The sequence below is a fragment of the Salmo salar genome, chromosome 19, assembly GCF_965601325.2.
Source record: "Salmo salar chromosome 19, fSalSal1, whole genome shotgun sequence".
Lineage (NCBI taxonomy): Eukaryota > Metazoa > Chordata > Actinopteri > Salmoniformes > Salmonidae > Salmo > Salmo salar.
In genome coordinates this window covers 62,041,272-62,060,828 of record NC_138309.1, presented here as the reverse complement: position 1 = coordinate 62,060,828, position 19,557 = coordinate 62,041,272, and the positions used below count along the sequence as shown (strand labels likewise).

Genomic DNA, 19,557 nt, shown 5'->3' with positions numbered 1-19,557 from the left:
TTAGGCTGAAGAATCCATTGCGGTCGTAAGTGACTCGGGGGTACTGCCCTCTTGTTCACAGGCCCAGCAGACTCCAACAGAACCCAAGCCGAATGAAAACACCCCAAACTAGCCAATCGCTTGGTGTAATGAGAATAATTAGCAATGATTAGGGAAGCTAGTGTCATCAATCCCCAGTACGCCGTAACAAAACTCCCAACAAAAACCCACAACCCCCATTCCTTACCTAAGTCGAGCTTCGCTTCCGACGTGCAAAAGAAACCTTCGCAGATTCATTAAGTTATTATGGAAACAATATGCTGGTGTGGAATAAAGTAGGATCAAACTTCCCGAGCACTGGGCCCAAACCTCAGCATTAAAAAGAGGAAAAGCTTTAAAAGTCTGGTTACGAGTGCTGGCCGCGCCGAGGTCTCTGGGTATTGATCGTTCGACCAGTCGCGCGTGTTTTCACAATGAGGTACCTGTTTTCCCTGCGCTTTAGGTCCTCAAAAGTAACGATTTACCGGCACAGCGCACCGGTCCAAAACTCATCAACCTTTTAGCCTGCAGGAATTTCTCATTATGGCCACTCAATGGGAGAGAGGGAAAAGGGCATGGGCCGCGCCAAGGACGTTCAGGCTGCCAGTCTGGCTTGGTCTCTGGTTCCGAGCAGCTGGCGGTCGCAGCTGGCACAGCTGGCAATGTCTTGGTGTGGCGGTTGGAGGCTTGAGTGCCAAGCTAAACCTGAGGCCTTCCTTCCTCTGTGCTCTGGGCCTAGGGGTTGTAGAACCTAAAGCCGCGGCCCTTAATGTGGCCTGGCCTGAGGGAGACACAAGCCAAACAGGGAGGAAAAGAGGAAAAGGGAAGGGGAGGAGGAGGAAACGGGCTTTCCACTATTCCACTGCAGTGTGTCGGACAGTGTGTCCACCATGCTCCAGCTGCTGGAAATTACATACTGTACACAAGTTACAACAGTCTGCAAACCACCCTTAACCCTTAAACAAATGAGCTATTATGTCATGAAGTCAATGTTAGCTTAAATCAATGCTATCATTCACACTAAGTTGTGGTTAAATGACGAATGACTGAACGGTCATGTTAGCGGTGTGAGAAGAGCTTTGTTAATGGTGTGACACGTGAATCAGCTAAGCTACAGCTAGCATTAGCCTAAATGTAGCATCTGTGTGTGGAGAGACGGAATGCTCGGACGCTACAGTGTGAAAAAAAAAACTAGCATTAGCATCGCTAGCACTCTCCACCTCCCATCCTGCCAGCGCTGTATATCCTGGTTTATTGGCCTCGGGCGCGACCAGCGAGTGGCATCTGTCATCAAAGTGCGCCCCCTCGCTCCGCGCCAAGGTGGGTTTATTTGGTTTGATACGTTGGTGCGCCGTCTGTATTTTCACAGGTGCCCATGTTGTTGCACCTAGAGCCTGACTCCTGCTTTCCCTGGCACACACAAGGCCCACAGTTGTCCAGGACTTCCTCTGTTGAAAGGGGGCATGCTTCTGGTCCCCCTGGGAAACATTCCCTTTAAAAATGTTCCTCTCTCACTCTCATCAGGCCTGCATCTGCTCCACCATTGATTATTTGGATTAATTATTGCGTTTATAAATCCAGGACTGAATGTGTTTGTTGTCACTGTCAGTGCGAGATATATTTGATGTCGATTTTGACTTCCTCTTCCCTAGTACTTCTGTTTTGACTCACTTTCGGTTGACTTACAGTACTCTCCCAGTGTCAGTCAGGGTTTGAACGATTAAGTCCATAACGTGCCATAGAAGAAAAAAAAAACGCTCTCACTACCTGGACATGCGAACTGGCTGTTTTAAACATTACATCGGCATATTTGTGTACCACAGTCCCATGTCCGATCTTGGCTCGGTGGAAGAGTAATGGGGCGGCAGCTCCCATTAGTAATGATGGGACTCTGGGTATACTATAGTGGTATAGGGCTGGATAAACTGACAGGCCTGGAGCAACAGGCCCCAAGCCAAGTCATGTCTGCTGTTCAGCCCCAAGCGGTTTGGGTTGATGTGGGTTAGCTGAGAAGAGACTTACTGCTTGGCGTGGAGCTCTGACTGAATGCAGTGGTCTTCCTATGGTGGTGAAGGGACGAGAGAGGACGTTGCCCTTAGCCACTGATCTCAGGACAGTTTAGCCATTTTCTAACCTTAATGGTTTAGGTTAGGATTTAGAGAGGGTAAGCTGATCCTAGGTCTGTGCCTAAGGGTATCTTACGCATCTTTCTGGTTTTTCGGGGCGAGTCTGTACAGTGTTTCACAGGAAGAGAGGCTTTACTGAGTAGAGTGCAGCACACACCATAGGATTCCTCCACGAAGAAGGAACTACCCCCGTGAGCTTCTTTATCCATGCGGGCCTCCGTCCGTATGAGTGCCCCCCATTCCTCCGTCTCGCCCGCATGTCGCATGGACAAACTCATCATCCGGATCCTCCCCTGTGGTGCACACTGTATGGGAGAGTCTCCTGGTCTTTGGCTCGTTAAAGGATAGAGGGACTGGGAATTTGGGTATCTCAGAGGCCTGAAGTCAGAGATAGCGTATTGTTCCCATCTGTGTGGTCGTCCATGATCCCAGCCTGCTTCTAGACTCCCAGACAGACAGACACGTGACTGAGATGGTCTCAGAGGAGCGCCAGATGAGATATCAGTCTGCTCTCATCTCTCTGTCTCAGCTATATCTGGGAGATTAAGCTCAGTCCCTTAACAAGGAACCTGAAACGGCACAGGTCATGTTCTACTCTCTTTTATGAGTCTCTGTCTCTGTCTCTCTATCTCTTTCTCCTTTTTCTTTCATGTCATCTGTCTTTTTTCTTATTCTCTCCACCTTTCTTTCTAGCCCTCTTTCACTCTACAGATATGTAGGCATCCCTCACCTTTCACAGGACATCACATGGTAGCAATCAGAGTGGGCTTTGGCAGACAAATTAGCCTGGTTAATGTGGACCGGAGATCAGTTCGGGGGCGGGAGAGCTGCCGGTAAACGCCAACAGATGGGCCTGATGCATGGACCAGCATAGCAAAGCATAGCAAAGCATAGCATAGCATAGCATAGCATAGCATAGCATAGTGTAGCAGATGGAGATCTGTGAAACTCACTCCTCAGCCTGAAGTGTCTACACTTGCGTTGCCGAATAGCTAGCTTTTCGGGGGCGCGACTGGGTAAGATGCTTCCGCAGTTGCGATCATGTGTGTTTGTGAGGCAGAGGTCGTGGGTTTGAACCTCTGTTTGAGCTGAATTAGGAGGAAGTGGTGTGATGTCCTTATCAACGGTGCCCTGACCCAGATCTGGGGTGGGGTGAATGTAGCAGATGGAAATCTGGGACACTCACTCCTTAGCGTGAAGTGTTCCTGGGATCGAGCCTCGATATGAACTGAATCAGGAGAAAGTGGTACTCGCTAAGCAAGCAATTTGATGTTCTTTACAATAACATAGAACAGTCAAGGAGGGATAAAAACAAGGGGAAGCACTTAGGTCAATGTATTTATTGTAAGTAGGGGGTGAATAGTTTAAGAGAGAGAGAGCGAGAGAGAGAGAGAGAAAGAGAGAGAGAAAGACAGCCAGACAGACAGAGAGAGATGGAAAGAGAGAAAGAAAGAAAGGCAGACAGAGACAGAGAGAGAGAGAGAGAGAGAGAAAGAGAGAGAGAGAGAGATGGAAAGTGAGTTGCTTAGAGTGATTTTGTTTGACTTGGAACTGAAAGAGTCAAAGAGTCAAGTCAAACAGGACGAATTGATTAGAAACTTTAGATGACAGAGATATAGTGCATTTGAGCACTGAAGGAGATGTTCGGCACAATTTTGGGAATTGGACAGAAATGTTTTTAGCCTAACTCAACTGCATGGTTCTGATCTAAGATGAGATGAGGCACCACTTTAGAGTTGGATTCCTTTCCCGTGCAGTCATCATGCAAAAGAGGTATTGTCAACACAATTCATCTCTGGCTCTTCTTTACGGAACACCATGCTATCCTTGAGAGCAGAGAAACACGCACGCACTTGAACATCACTCTAGATGTTGCCAAGATGTTCGTCAGATAGAAGATGTCCTGGAGAATAAAGTGTTCGCTCCTACTTTCACTTCTAAAGTGAGTCAGATTTAGTTAGAAATGTCTGTGAGATGACCACGTTTAGTTATTCACTGTTAAATTACACATATGTATCTAAACGTCCTGGCTCCCAGTGGAGGCCAACTAGCAACACTTCCAATCCATCCAACACAAAATGAACCTCCTCCAAATGGTATTATTTATTCTTGTAGTCCACCATTTTGTCTTTCATGATATTTCAAGTATTTGAATAAAACATGGTTTCCGGAGTTGAAGCAAACATATTATCTAAACCTGTTACGTGACGGTTTTTCCATCCTTTCTTTTTGGGTTTCCTCCGTATTTCATTTTTTGAAGTTCCAAGTCACTTTTAACCCTTGGCACCTGATCTGACGGTCAGCTTCACAGCGGAAAAAGTCACAGATCGATTATTTCTCTTTTCCTCTCTCCTTCTCTCTTCTGGTCCAAACCACCTTATGTTTTAGAGAGTGTGAGTGAGTGCAGTCTGTTTGGCTTTGTTTGTGCCTCTCTCTATCCAGAGGCTGGTAGAAACGAAGCCAGGTCCACTCTCTGATCCGGACCCAAATCTTTACCCAAAACAAGATGGCCGCTTAAGCTCTCAACCCTGGATGACCGCTCTCTGCCAAAGCAAACACCCAAAAGTGTTAGAGGGATTAATATCAGGAGAAGTAGAAGTGTGCCCTCACGTACCAAACATGGAAGACCAGTAATTGCAGACTTTCTAACAAACCAAGTTGAGAATTCTCTAACTAGAGCAATTTGTGGATCACAGTTCTGAATAGGCTGTAATAGGTCAAGTAATAGAAATATGACCAGCACAAGTCAACCATTCTGAAAAACCACAGGCATGCAAGTGCACACACACACACACACACACACACACACACACACACACACACACACACACACACACACACACACACACACACACACACACACACACACACACACACACACACACACACACCCTCTAATGTTACAGGCTTTGAAGAGGCAGACTCATCCCCATTTTCAACAGTACCCAATCAAACACAAAGCTGAGGACAGGATTAGGACAGAGCTAGCCTCTGGTATACAATGCGCTTATCAAAACCCTCATAGGACCACACCGGTTTTAAATTACTCACATTTCTCCTCACTTTCACTCACTCAATAGCTCAATAACATTTGTTTCTCTATTAAAAGAGGCCCAACAAAGGAACACAGACTCGAGTTATGTACCCAGAGTCACCTTAATGCGACAGACATTGTTCGGTTGTGTAGGGAAAACTGTCAAAGAGCGATGCCATTATTAGCATGGCTCGCAGGCCCGTGAGGATTGCGTTGGTTCGCTGGGCGGAATGACAGGGTTTTTGAAGGGATGCCTCTGAGAGAAAAAAAGGCATAGAACGTTTTTCAAGGTTTCTGAAATGGAAAGATGGAAAATTGAAGGAGGACAGATGTGTGAACAGAGGTGTGGTCATCGTCATGCATCTTGTCAGTTACAGAGAGAACAAGGGTGTCTTGAGTGGACAGCAGCTGCTTTTACTCAGGGAACAAAGGAAGAGACGTGGATCATGAGAGAGAAAGAGAGAGTGATAGGGAGGGAGGAGACACTGCATATTTATGACTTGGGTCTGTACGGACTTCTCACCACATTTTTGCGGTTTCCAGGGGTCTATAATATTACGTGACCCACAAATACACTTTAATACATACATGCACGTATGTATGCTGCTAACGCACACAAATACACGAGTGCAAGGACGCACGCACACTTGGACACACACACACCCCAAGGACACTGAGAGGGAGAGTAAAGAGAAGGAAGATAGGGAGAAGAAAAAAGGCGAGAGAGCGAGGGGGTAGAGGAAAAGGGGAAGAGAAAGTGGGAGACTGAAAAATAGAATGAAAAAGAGTGAAGGTATAAGTGAAACACACACAGGCACCATGCTGAAAAAGACCATTGTTTGGCTTTGAAGCCGAGTGGTAATGAGGTCCCATTTAAGCCCAATGAAGCTGGTTTGGCAGGTTATGAAAGCGTGATCGGTTAACCCCCCCTCTATGGCCCCCAAGCAGTGTGTGAGGGTGTGTGTGTGTATGTGTCTGTGTGTGTGTGTGTGTGTGTGTGTGTGTGTGTGTGTGTGTGTGTGTGTGTGTGTGTGTGTGTGTGTGTGTGTGTGTGTGTGTGTGTGTGTGTGTGTGTGTGTGTGTGTGTGAGCAGGGGGAGATTTGGCATGAATCCGCCTAGCACCGTTCCCCCCTCTAAGAAGCAGCAACCCTCTCCCACACCAGAGTGTCTGGCCTCACTATGCAGTCACCCACTTAACGTGGGTTTTTCCCAGGGGACCCTCTCTCCTCCAGCCCACCTCCTAACCTGGCGAACAGTAAGGTGGTCTTCCAACATGGAACACTAAGGTGGTCTTCCAACATGGAACACTAAGGTGGTCTTCCAACATGGAACACTAAGGTGGTCTTCCAACATGGAACACTAAGGTGGTCTTCCAACATGGTGTAAGAGTGTATTCACTGTTTCTTACTTAAAGGGGGACTGCCTTTAAAAAGCAATGAGTCCCTTTGAAAACGGTCTATGTGGCATCGATATGAGTCAGAAACAGTTATTCTAGTGTCAAAATTGACTGCAAAGTGTAAATAGAATAATTTTGTCTCATCTAAAACGGAGTTTGGAACATCTGTGCGTCACACCAGGTAAATGAAGGTTGGGTTTTGATTTGGCAATGTCCATTTGCCCACTAACATGGGGTGAACAACTGCGGTGATTGCTCTCTATCCAATAGCAGAGACAGTGGACAGCAGCTCCGACTGTTAACATAAGACAACACTTAAAAAAAAAAATACTTGAGAAATACTGCACCAAACACCTTAGTTAGATGTAAAATTGCACAACTAAAACATCCTCGGCCAAAACATCAACATTTATTACAGATTTCTCAGATTCATTCTGGGGATTTTGAAGAAATGAAATAGGCGTCTACAGTGTCTTGTGGGGGACAAACAGTAACCAAATGTGGAATTGGTCAGGAAACACACCTCCAGACTGAAATCTTGTTTTTCTAATGAGCAACAGAAAAACACACGCCAATGTTCGGTGTCTCTTTAAATGCTTTACTGCCCAAGATTGCCCAAGATACATTTTAAGAAGAATCAAGCGAAGGTTCTACCTGTCAATGAAGTCGTCAAGTGTTAGTGTCAGGTTGTCAGTGAAAACAAAACAAACATTTCCTGGGTCGTGTTCATAATGTCTCACTGTTTCAAAATGTGTTGCAATGGAAAACTAAAACAAACTTTTATTATTGGACAGGTTCAGATAGTACCTCCCAGTTTCACTCGCTTTTGGACTGCTTTCTTCTTTTTCGTGCCTACTGAATACGACCCTGGGTTACATCTCTGAACAGAATCAAACAGCCAAGGTAAACCTGTGAAATGTTCGAACGCACATACATCCTCCCAACCAACATGACATCATTAACGGAAAGGAAAATAAAAAAATCCCATGTTTTTCTAGCACCTCCATAACTCTCCATTTAACCAACCCCCACACAGGGTTGAGCTCCCCAAATCATAATGACTCCCCTATTCTTAACATTATTAAATTGAGGGGAAAAGAGTAACAGCCCTATTTTTAATCATGTTGCGGGAGCGTTTGCCAAAGTAAGCCAGGTGAACGGCCCTGATGGGGGTCTTGTCAACACATCGCTGTCGAGGGCAGCGGTTTGGACTCCGGGAGCTATTGGGGGCTATTGGGGTTTTTAGCCCTCGACCAATCATGGGCTGCGATTAAGTATCCCAAAGGTCCGGCCTCAAGAAGCCATGTCAGACCTGAGAGATGATGTAGGATTGAAATGGCTGGAGTCTGTAATGATATCAGTGATGGATATAGGATAACCTGTTATTCAATGCTTATTCACTAGTACTTAACAGTTAATAATCCATAGACTAAGCATATATAACCATTTCTATTAATAAGGGTTGCTTCTGGTGAATGTCTAAAACAGTTTCTGGAAGAAAAAAAAAATCAATCAATACACTGAACAAAAATATAAATGCAACATGCAGCAATTTCAAAGATTTAACTGAGTTACACTTCATAGAAGGAACTCAATTGAAATAAATTCCTTGGATCCTAATATTTAGATTTCACATGACTGGGCAGGGGCACAGCCATAGTTGGGCCTGGGAGGGCATACAGTAGGCCCACCTACTGGCCCACCCACCCACTGGGGGTGGGTGGGCCTGGACGATCCCGCAGGTGAAGAAGCCGGATGTGGAGGTCCTGGGCTGCTATGGTTACACTTGGTCTGCGGTTGTGAGTCTCTAAAACGACGTTGGAGGCAGCTTATGGTAGAGCAATTAACATTAAATTATCTGGCAAAAGCTCTGGTGGACATTCCTGCAGTTAGCATGCCAATTGCACCCTCCCTCAAAACTTGAGCCATCTGTGGCATTGTGTTGTGTGACAAAACTGCACATTTTAGAGTGGTCGTTTATTGTCCCCAGCACAAGGTGCACCTGTGTAATGATTATGCTGTTTAATCAGCTTCTTGATATGCCACGCCTGTCCAGGTGGATGGATTATCTTGGCAAAGGAGAAATTCTCACTAACAAAGATGTAAACAAATTTGTGCAAAACATTTGAGAGAAATAAGCTTTTTGTGCTTATGGAACATTTCTGGGATCTTTTATTTCAGCTCATGAAAAATGGGACCAACACTTTACATGTTGAGTTTATATTTCTGTTCAGTATATTTGGAGTACTGTACTTTATGGGGATGTTTTGATGGACCGGCAGTCTCCCTGTGAGAGTGAGAGCAGTGCTCCCTGGGCCCACGCCTTCAGCCCAGCCTTTGGCTCTGTTTCCAGTCAGGGGATTGGCCGGCTGGCCCGCCGGTAGCCAGAGAGGCCAACCAGGGCCCACTGGCGCGTGTCTGAGATGTCATGTCAGGAAAGTACTTCCTGTATGGCTAAGCGAGGTTTCAGCACGTCATTTGTCACCCCTATGGAGGTGGAGAAGGACTGAGCACGAGTCCAAGTCTAGCCAGTCTACCAGCCCTTGGGAAAGCAGCAACAGAGGGGAGTGGGGTTCCTATACCCTTGAAGAGAAGGAGTTCCAGGTAACTCCTTTTTGGAACACCACAAGTCCAACTTCTCTTGGAGTGGGAAAGCACAGGGGAAGCGAGTTGAAAAGAGGGGGGAGAGCAAGGGAGGAAAGGAGAAGATAAACAAGAGGACAGGAGAGGAGAGCGGCCCAAATATACCTCCAAGTAATACCTCCTGCATTCCCTACTCCCTTCTTCACCTCTTGGAGGACTGTCTGATCTCAGCCCTATCCCAGAGGGCCGTGCCTTCTGCGAGTAACAGGAGCTGGAGACTGATGGGGCGGCCGCAGGGTAAGGTGGGATGGACATCCGTCACAGATGCAGACGTGCCGCAGTGTGGCCGGACCTAGAAACACTCTTTCCACGCTACGATACAGCTACGACTGGAAGTCACTTTTCCGTAGCAGGTTACAACTTACGCAGCAGGTTAGGAGTATTAACGTAGCAGGTTAAGAGAATTCAGGTTAAGCTTAGGAAAATGGTTTCCTAACCTCCTGCAAAAATCACTTCCAGTCATAGCTGTATCGAAGTGGCGTGAAAAATAGTCTGTCCCGTCCGGACCGTCATAGCGTCAGTCTGTCTTCATCTCAGCTCTGGCCCTATTTCTGGTCCAGTGAGAGAAAGTAATGATAAATTACTGCTTTCCTGTAATTAACTAAAAGGATGGCTGTGGTCTGTTTGGTTAGAGGGTGGAGAGAGGAGAGGAGGCTGGGGGAAGAGGAGAGAGGAGGGGGGAGGAGAGAGGAGTTTCCTGCCATGTCCCAGGCAATGGTGTTGGGTTTCCTCTGAGGTGTGGTGGAGGTGGGGGGACTGAGATGGAGGTGAGGGTTGGCGGGGAGCGGGTGCTGCCCCACTGTTTATTTTCAGAGCTTCAGCTCCTGCTCTGCCCTTGGTGGGGAACCACCCAGCCTCCCCGCACTACCTCCCTCCTAGTCTCCCCACCTACTGTAGTCTGGCCCGTCTTCAGTTTGAGTAAAAACACCAGAGCAGGATCAGACTCTCACCCACATGGCCAGCCCAGTGCAGCACCCAAAATCAGAAAGGTTACAATACAGGCCACTTGACTAGCCATGTAGTCATCAGTATAAGAGCACATGCACCAAACACATGGAAACGCACACACACGGACAGTTGGGTCTGGGCCCCGATGGCAGCATAGCAGCCGTTGATCTAGATCTGCTGCATGATCCTCAAAATGACAAACGATACACATATTTCATTAACTAATAATTTATTTGTCATTTACGATTAAAAAGTCAGTGGTCATTGCATCAGAGGAAAATGTACAAGGAAGACTTCATAATAACACGAGTGATGAAGGAAGGTGGGGGGGGGGGGGGGTGCATGGGGCGGAAGGCAACACCCCATCGGCCCTCAGAAGGCAGGTGGACATCGTCTGTGTGAGTGGTGCTCTATAGTGTAACTCTGTGACCAGAATGTCATGAGGACAGGAGGGGGCTTCTGGCAAATGGGGAGACATTTCATAGAATTTTGCCCTTTCAATGCTTTCTTGAGCAAGATTTCACATATTTCATAACACCTGGCAGCAGTAGGTCTACAGTCATTGTTACAATCATTTTGGGCTTTGATATATATTTAAATGTTCTACGTATAATCATTTAGCTTGTCTCTCTGGCTTGTTACTTACTGGCTTTACAAAGACAATGACAGAAAAAGTATTGGCACTTCAGTCCATATTATACCCAATGGGCAGACTCTCTCCTTCAACTCCCTTAACCTTAACTCACTATTCCTCACCGTCCATTTGTGTATATCTCATTATGTTTTTACTTTATAAGGTACTTTAATGATCTCTCTCTCTCTCTCTCTCTCTCTCTCTCTCTCTCTCTCTCTCTCTCTCTCTCTCTCTCTCTCTCTCTCTCTCTCTCTCTCTCTCTCTCTCTCTCCTCTCTCTCTCTCTCTCTCTCTCTCTCTCTCTCTCTCTCTCTCTCTCTCGTGGACGTTATAAATACTGCGGGAGGGGAACAAAGAGGGCAAGTTACGACCCTGGTTCCACTGCCAAGCTGTGGGGCTTGTTAAGTAAAACAACAGGGTGGCTCGCCCTAGGAAGACTACAAAATGCTTTCGAGGGTACGTTTCAATTTCTAAATAACATCTGCAGGGTTTAGTAAAGCTTGTTATCTGTCGTCCAATATTCAGGGTGGCACAGCTAAAAGAGGAAGAAAATAGAGACTGAGGTAAAGGGTGAAAAAGTATAGTGATTTTTGTCTTGCTGGATATTATTCATAGCCTGGTCCCAGATCTGTTTGTGGCCAACTCCTATGGAAAATTACCATAGGAGTTGTAGGAGTTGCCAAGACAGCACAAACAGATCTGGGACCAGGCTATACAGTATGATGAAGTGTCGAGGTTCATACTTGAGCTACTAGGCACTGTAGACAGTGCAGTATAACCCTGTGAGGAAGCGGGTTGGTTCTGGGTTGAGTCTGAGAAAAGGTTTCTGGACACGTAACTTCGACATCCATCAAACCTGCCCATGCTTTCCCCACATACCAGGCCAAGAAATGGTGGCTACTGTAAGACCACCTGTTTGACAGCTTGTCATGGACGGAAATACATAAATAATCAGACGATTTGGTTCTGCATTTTTGTGAAATTCCATCTAGGAATTCCTCTAAGGAAACACTACTTTTACTCGGAAATGTTAGTGGTTCCGTCTGACCTCTTCGCTGTTCTAAGAAATAATGTTACATATTACACCAAAATGTATGGAAAACAACCTAGTTAACTTTGGTCATGGATTGGTTTTGGATTGGTTTTCAGAGCACTGTGCTACGCGACATGTTGAATGAATACTGTATGATGCAAACATTGACGCATATGAGGGAGGACCCACAACTGTTACACATAAAACCTACAATCTAACCAGACAGACCTTCATGTGAACAACTTCTAAATCCATTCAGCGTTTTTTTTTTTAGAATGACAACGCTCGGTCTACATTCTCAGCTTTAACGACATAATCTCATAAGAAAGTACAATCATACCATGTGTCTTTAAGCGGTTTTTACATTTGACATTTTCTCATTTATATACATTCTTTCAGCAAATGAAAACAAGACCTACACCACTGAAGGACTGCGGCTGGCTGCCTTTGTCCCACTACTGTCACGTACACTACATATACAAAAGTATGTGGACGCCCCTTCAAATTAGAGTCCACATACTTTTGGACATGCAGTGTATCTAAGACACAGAAACACACATGTTGCAGAACAGAAAGGAACTGGGGCCTGACAAGAGAGGGAGAGACACACTCTTCTGAGGGGCTTGGAAATGTGACAAACCAAACATAGCACTGCAGCCAACCAACCGCTAGCATGAAATTACTGTCAGCATGCTAACAGCTAGCTAGCATGACCCCTTCACAATGTGTTTACGTTGTTCTATTTTTGAAATCAATCGTAATACGCTTTTAAAACGAACTAAGGACAAAGACAAAACAGCAACTTTTGAGAGCAAACATACGTTCCCTTGTGGTTTCATTTTTGTCCTGATTTTCTCATTTTCTTGATTCAATTTAGAAACAGGCTGATGCATTATTGGCCAACGAAGAGAGGGAAATGTCGGCAAGGCCAATGAGGGGAGATGACTAAGGAGGTTTCCTCTGGATTTGTGATGTTAACATTTGTTAATTCCATGCTCTGCTTACTGTAAATTTTTCACTTCGCATCGGACAGACCAGCCAAACCACAAACATGCAAACATACAAAGACATGAGGATTGAAATAGACTATCGCATCATAATACAATCAGGCAGTGTGTATGTAGCCTAGAACGTTCCGGACTCTTTCGGTTTGTCAATAAGCTACAGTTGAAAAGGTAGAGCTTAATCCAACCTTTGTCTGTTCTTCGTGAAATGGCACTCTTTATTTTGAGCTCTTCTTTCGGCAAGCGATCACTAGCCCGTCATTGGACACTTCGTCGAAAGTGGCAAACATTTAAAAGACAAGAGAAATAATAGAATTGAACCAACAAACGATATCGGTCACACAATGACACCCGCAGGACTTTCTATCAACAAACAGTGGAAGACATGACGCAAAATATCCCCCCAAAAGTTTCCCTAGTATCAAGGGCATTGTTCTGTTCTGAAGCTGGCTACTTTCCACTCTGCTGGAGTCTCGCTCAAGTTTCTTTTTCTTCACATGAGTCAGATAGTAATGCAGGATTCCATTTCCTACTCGTGGTGAGAAGGCTTGTGTGTGGGGGGGGGGGGGGGGGGGGGGTCTTCACTTAGATAGTGAGACAGTGGGGTCTGTAGAAGTATGGGAATCTGAGAGCAGAAGTACATGAATATAGAATAAAAGAGAAACATTATTAGGGTTTAGTGTTTGCCACTGTCTGTCTATGACTGGAGCAGTAGAACCAGTGAGTGAGCGGTGGGGTCACTGTCAACAGCTGTATAGTCTAGACTAGAGTAGCAAATGCCTCAGTCTGAAGTTGTATATATATTGTAATGGCAGTGGTGGTAGAAGTGAGGTTTTGCATTGGAGTAGGCCCCTGTGGGGACAGCCTTTGTTGTGGTTAGAAGGATCCTCTGAGGACGAGGATGCAGCCGTTGTGGGTTCTGGTCCAGAGATACTACTGCAGAGAGTTCATATCTACATATCTTACATACGGAATAGGAGTACAAGACAAAATGGCCGCTCTAGGCCAGTAATCTCAGTTGCGTAGAGAAATATGGGGGTTTAGAGACAGTGAAATACTGGGTGGAGGAGGCAGACGAACTGAGGTTGTGCAGTTTGTCTTCTCCCCTGCATGGGGCACTTTGCTACAACACTAAAAAATCTGTTTCTCTCTCTGATTATCTGAGCTCCATGGATACTCCTGGTAATAGAATGGGAAATGTGAGCTTCGATAGTTTCAAAACACTAAAACATGGTGGCAGGACGGGGGACTGAAGCAGTCTGAATGGGGAGGGGGAATGGGAGAGGGCAGGGGTGTGGGGGAGTGTGGACATTTTTGCTGTCGTTGTCGAGAAAGGGAATGATATCCACTCGTCTACACTTCGTACCCTTTTTAATGGTCCCTTTTTAAGGCAGACCAATAGAAAAAGACAGTCACAGTCCCATGATTAAAACAGAAAATAAAAAGGAAATAATTATACAATATACACAAAGTGGTCCTTAAACAGGCAATATACATGCAGTCTCTGTAATGTGCAGTGTACCCCGTTTTGGGGGGGGGGGGGTCAGGGTTTTTAGGGGGTTAGGGGGGTCATGTTCTATCCTGCGAACTAGCCGAGAGCTAGGAAGGGGTCGTGGGGAGGTAGGAGTAGGGGTGGGGTCATGGGGGGGTTGGCTGAGGATGCGCTGCTCTCTCCCCCATCATGCTTTGCTGCACTTGCCCTTCTTCTCTTTGCGCTGGAACTTCCGGAGGCGCCGCGTCCAAACGTCTCTCCACTGGATGACCAGGCTGTTCTTATCGGCCAGGAGCCCTACGCGCTCTGCTCCTGCAGCAGCCCCAGCAGCCCCTGGTCCAGCCCCGGGCCCCCCGGCCCCAGGGCCCCCCGGCCCGGTCTCGCTGGTGCCCATCACCAGGAAGCGCTTGCTCATCTGGATTTTGGGACACTTGCAGGCCAGGTCCTTCATATGGATCCATAGCACGTTGTCGCCCCGTTTGAGCGGCTCGCCGCGGCTCTTGTAGACCGAGACCACGTTGACCGAGAACTTGGCCCAGTCGCCCACCGTCTCCATGTCCAGCACGTTGACTTGCACCGCTGATGAGGCACACAGACAAACCAACCATTACAACTGATGCAGGTACAGTCCTAACACAACTGTAAACTAACTGAAAATACTATTTAGCAAAAAAAGCCTGTAACATATAGTATAATAACATGTAATACCATATAGCTACTAACAATCAAGTTTTGGATTGATGGGCTGGCAATTTACTGTTATAATTCACTGTTCTAGTATGGGTACTACTTTTTTCATGCTTGATAAATAAATCGGATGCATTCAGTTGTTCAATCGCTCACCATAGTCTTTCTTGCAGTATTTCTTCATGTTGATCTTCAGATTTCCTTTCACTGGTTTGCAATAGGATTCACAATCTGCTGAAAAAAGAAGAACACATTTTAAACACCGGATACATTTTTAGTCTATGCACCACAATTACATGTGTGCGGGGTTTTCCCTTTTTCAAAACACCAGCTACCTGCACACTAGCCAGTCTTACATTTGGAGTCCAACTTGCTGGGAATTACACACTTGGGACAATTACACACATAACAGGACAGATCCACACTTAGGAGAATTACACACATAACCGCACACAGCAGTTACACATTTGAGATGATAAAGTGAACATGATGACATGGTTACATTCTTAGAACAATTACACACTTGAGATGTTTACACACTGTGTTACACACACACATACAGAGAGGTACATAAAAACGCATGTAGCACACGCACATAGCGCACACACACACACACAAATAGACACAAACATGCATGTACGCATGCACGCACATACCTACATGCAAACACACAGGCATGCACACACACATATATACACACACACAGCACGAGTGCCTGGACTCTGAGACAGGCGGCTGGATAGAGGAAATGTTAGGTTTGGTCGGGTTTGCTGGAGTAATATACGACCTTAAACAAATCACACGTAAGCCCCTGCAATAACCGCTGGGGGAGTCGCGGGCGGGTGGAATATTACAGAGGGGGAAAAGTGTTCCGTTTGACATGTCTGCCTGCCTTTTGGGGGACCCTGAGAAAAGACAGAGCGCGGGTGGAAGTGGTCATGGCTGGATGGCTGTGAGTAGCCCACAGCAGCCTCTTAGCTGCGAGACTACGACCAGAGAGAGACCACACAGCTGACCGCTGTACATATGGAGGAGGATGAAGCTGCCCTGTGGTCGATGTGCTTTTCTCTGGGACTTGACTGGTGGGTGTTGGGTCATAGGTGTGTGAACTAGAGCGGTTGAAAAAAACATTTGCAGTAAACGACCGACTGTACATACCGCAATACAGGTTTGATTGAATTGATCCCTTACAGATCCATATAGGACATGAGAAAACACACATGAATGGACACAAAGGAGTGAATAATGTGGGCCAGCCAAACCACAACGTAACACCCAGTGGTGTTGTGGGACAACCCAATGTAAGCTTCTGTGGTAGAACCTCTCCCTAAGCTATGACGGGGAACTCACTATTAAAATGGCCAATTGGCTTTAATGTCACTGCAGTAGGAGTTGTGAGGAAGAGACAAAGGGTCAAACATGTTCATTAAACCACCACTCTACTGTACTTGATTTGGGTTTATAAAACCTTTTTTGGGTTGGATACTTCAATATAGAGCTGGTTTAAAAGGTCACTGAGGGACAGTTGCTGACCAGTCTTGTTTTCTAGTGAACATGCCAGAGAGCCTGGTATCTGATTGAATTTTACTCTGGATTTTGAAGGGGACACGTGCAAAGGTCCCGAAGACACCGGGTTTCGTTTGCCGCTAGAGTGAAATCCTGGTATATGCGGTCTCCCTGGTCTCCCTCTCTAGTTGCCTTCTAAGTAAAATCATTCAGAAGTTGTGCAGGGAAGCGGTCTCCTCCTCCAAAACAAACAAAATAAAAGTGATCGCTCGCAGGAATACTGCCCCCCAAAAAACAGTTTCTGGGTCGGTCGCATGCGAGGAGGGAGCCGTGTTGCTCGTTTCGCTGAGGGTTTGGAGAGAGCCAGAGCAGGCGAGGGCAGGAAGAGGAGAAAGAGAGAGAGGGGGCCGAGGAACCAGTAAAAATGTCAGGGAGGCTTGGCCCGTATATTAGAGTGATGGAGCTTTTATTAGCGACAAGCGGAGAGAGAGGCCAGAGCAGCTGCCTAGTTCCTTTACCTCTCACTCACAGCAGCTTTCAATAAACTTCAGTTAAACATACCTGGGTTAACGTGTGTGTTTGTGCATGTTTCTCTGTGGTGTGAGAGAGAGAGAGAGAGAGAGAGGGGGAATTTGGTGTACGTGCGTGGGTGTGTGAATGTGTGTGGGTTAGGGAGAGGGCGCAATGAATGAATTGATGAAGTAGGCCACACTGAATCAGTCATGGGGAGAGCTGAATAAATCTGTTGAATGTCCATCTATAGGAGTGAAGAGAAAACAGACTGAGTGATATGCTAGAGCAGTTCAACCGGCCAGTCAAGTAGAAAATAACAGTTAATCCTGCTCCCTAGCTTTTACCCATAGGATCTTGGGCTCCAAAGTGTTTTTTTTTTTTTTGTGTACATATACGTGTGTGTGTGTGTTTGTGTGTGTGTGTGTGTGTGTGTGTGTGTGTGTGTGTGTGTGTGTGTGTGTGTGTGTGTGTGAGTGTACGTGTGTGTATGTTTATATATTTGTACATTAGTATGTGTGTGTGTATATACAGTATTTGTGTGTATGCATATGTGTGTGTGTGTGTGTTGTGTGTGTGTGTGTGCCTGCATGGTATCCTGGTACAGTGGCAAACAGTGCAGCCCTCGGTATCAGTGGTGTGTGTTTTCCCATGAAGAGTCACTTACTGATGGGCATTCACCTGGAAAAGACCCCATGAATCGCCCATTGACCCAGAAGAGCCACGGCTGAAAACACACACAATCGACTTGGCGGCTCCGGTTACCCTTGTTCCCCCGTCCCTTTTCACAGTGCCGTGACAATGACAAATTGCGTCCACCGCCCCCCGCACGCACGCACGCACAGATACACACACTTTCAGGTTTTGGGTACCTGAGTCCCCTAAGGAGGAGGAGAGGTTGGTTGTTATATGGGGTGTGGGTTAAAGGAGAGATGGAAGAAAAAATGACCCTGTATGTTGTACACTTGTGTGGGGATGAATTGACGATAAAGAACCTTGTTCTTATTTGTTTCTCACAGTGGAAAAGCCCTTTCCCAGGGATGCAGAAACACACAAAGGAGTGTACTGTGTGTGTGAGGGTTACAAGCCCAAGCAGAGACTGGGTTGGTGTAAGCAATGTGGGGAAAATTCCACCTAGCCTATCAGAGGGCAAGGCGGAGCTGCTAGACCTATCAGTGGGCTAGGTTAGCCGTGGTCTGGCAGTTGATGGTAGTGTGAGCCGCTAGCAAAACTAATAAGGTGACACCACAACGTTCACATCCGAGCTAGACATATTGCAATTCCTTCAAGTTGAGACCCAGTCGGTCTTTGGCTAGATATCAAAGGTCACCAGTCTAAATCCCTTCCTCCCACAAACTCTCCCTCTGCGGTAGGTACATGTTATTCCTTAGTACTGATACAGGATTTTTTTAAAATCCATCCGCCTAATGGTTAAGGTTAGGATTGGGGATAGGGTCATCTGATCCCAGATCTTTAGATATATAGCAAATTCTACATCAAGCACTCCCGCTCAACTCATATGCCCCCCTTCGGCTAGTTTGCATGCATCCCCTGCAGTGTGAGAAGTCCCAGGCCTTACAGAACATCTCTTCTGGCCTGGGCCTTCCAGAGAGGGTCGTGTCTCAGCCGAACCAACTGTGAAAGCTGAGGAGGGGGTGCTGTCGTTGTGGGAGGTACGTCTGTGGTCGCCACGGCGTTGAGTTAAAGCCTGTGATGAATCACCGTTTCCAAATCAACACCGGGCCACAATTCCGCCGGGGAGGCGAAGGCGTTAAAAAACAGGAGGGGAGTAATTGACTGGAGAGAGACTGGATGGAGTGAGGACTGCCAGGAGTCAGAGGCGGAAACGCTCTCCCCCAAAACGACGGTCGCCAACACTCTTTTCACGCCTCGAAAGTTCCCCGCCGAAGTTTCCCCGGGCTAGCAAACTGCAACTAATCACTTCTGTTGCAGCCTTTCCGTTGGCTTTGTGGTCGGCTGGAGTCGGGCTTCAAGCACAGTGGAGCAAAGCTAACTCGCTAAAGGCTAGCAGGCAGACGTCGTGCCAAGAATGCAGGTTTTAAGACAATGGAAAATCTCACTTGGATCCAGAGCAGTCGTTTCTTCACGGAACATCAAAAGAGAGGCCCACCCCCTCCATGAATATTTATTAACCCAGTTTAGAAATGGAGGCCAGAAATATTAAAAAGGTTGTGTTTTTTTTATGTTACCAGGTGTCAGATGTAGGGTGGAGGAGTGACTAACCTGCCGGTTCCTCTGTGCTGCTGCTGACCATGGCTGTAGGGTTCACTACTGGGATCTCTGAAACACACACACACACACACACACACACACACACACACACACACACACACACACACACACACACACACACACACACACACACACACACACACACACACACACACACAGAGAACAACAGAGTTTTAACTAGAGTTTTATGGAAACAATTTATACATTTTATGTAGACATGGTGTAATTGCTGGCCATATGCCTACTCTTTGCATGTGTGGTCAAGCCAATAAA

At 46.4% G+C, this 19,557-nt stretch overlaps 1 protein-coding gene across 3 annotated transcripts in view; it reads right to left on the bottom strand.

Moving 5' to 3' along the window:
• Positions 1-10,378: 10,378 nt before the first annotated feature.
• ntn2 (netrin 2) overlaps positions 10,379-19,557 on the bottom strand; it is a 59,619-nt gene continuing 50,440 nt past the window's right edge. For 2 of the 3 annotated variants that reach the window (XM_014158868.3, XM_014158867.3), the window contains exons 5-7: positions 19,276-19,332; positions 15,172-15,249; positions 10,379-14,907 (exon numbers count right to left, since the gene is read on the bottom strand). In XM_014158868.3, coding sequence (XP_014014343.1) covers positions 14,516-14,907; positions 15,172-15,249; positions 19,276-19,332 — 527 coding nt within the window. In that variant the 3' untranslated portion in view covers positions 10,379-14,515. The remainder of the gene's footprint in view (positions 14,908-15,171; positions 15,250-19,275; positions 19,333-19,557) is intronic. The other variant, XM_014158869.3, reaches the window with a different exon arrangement.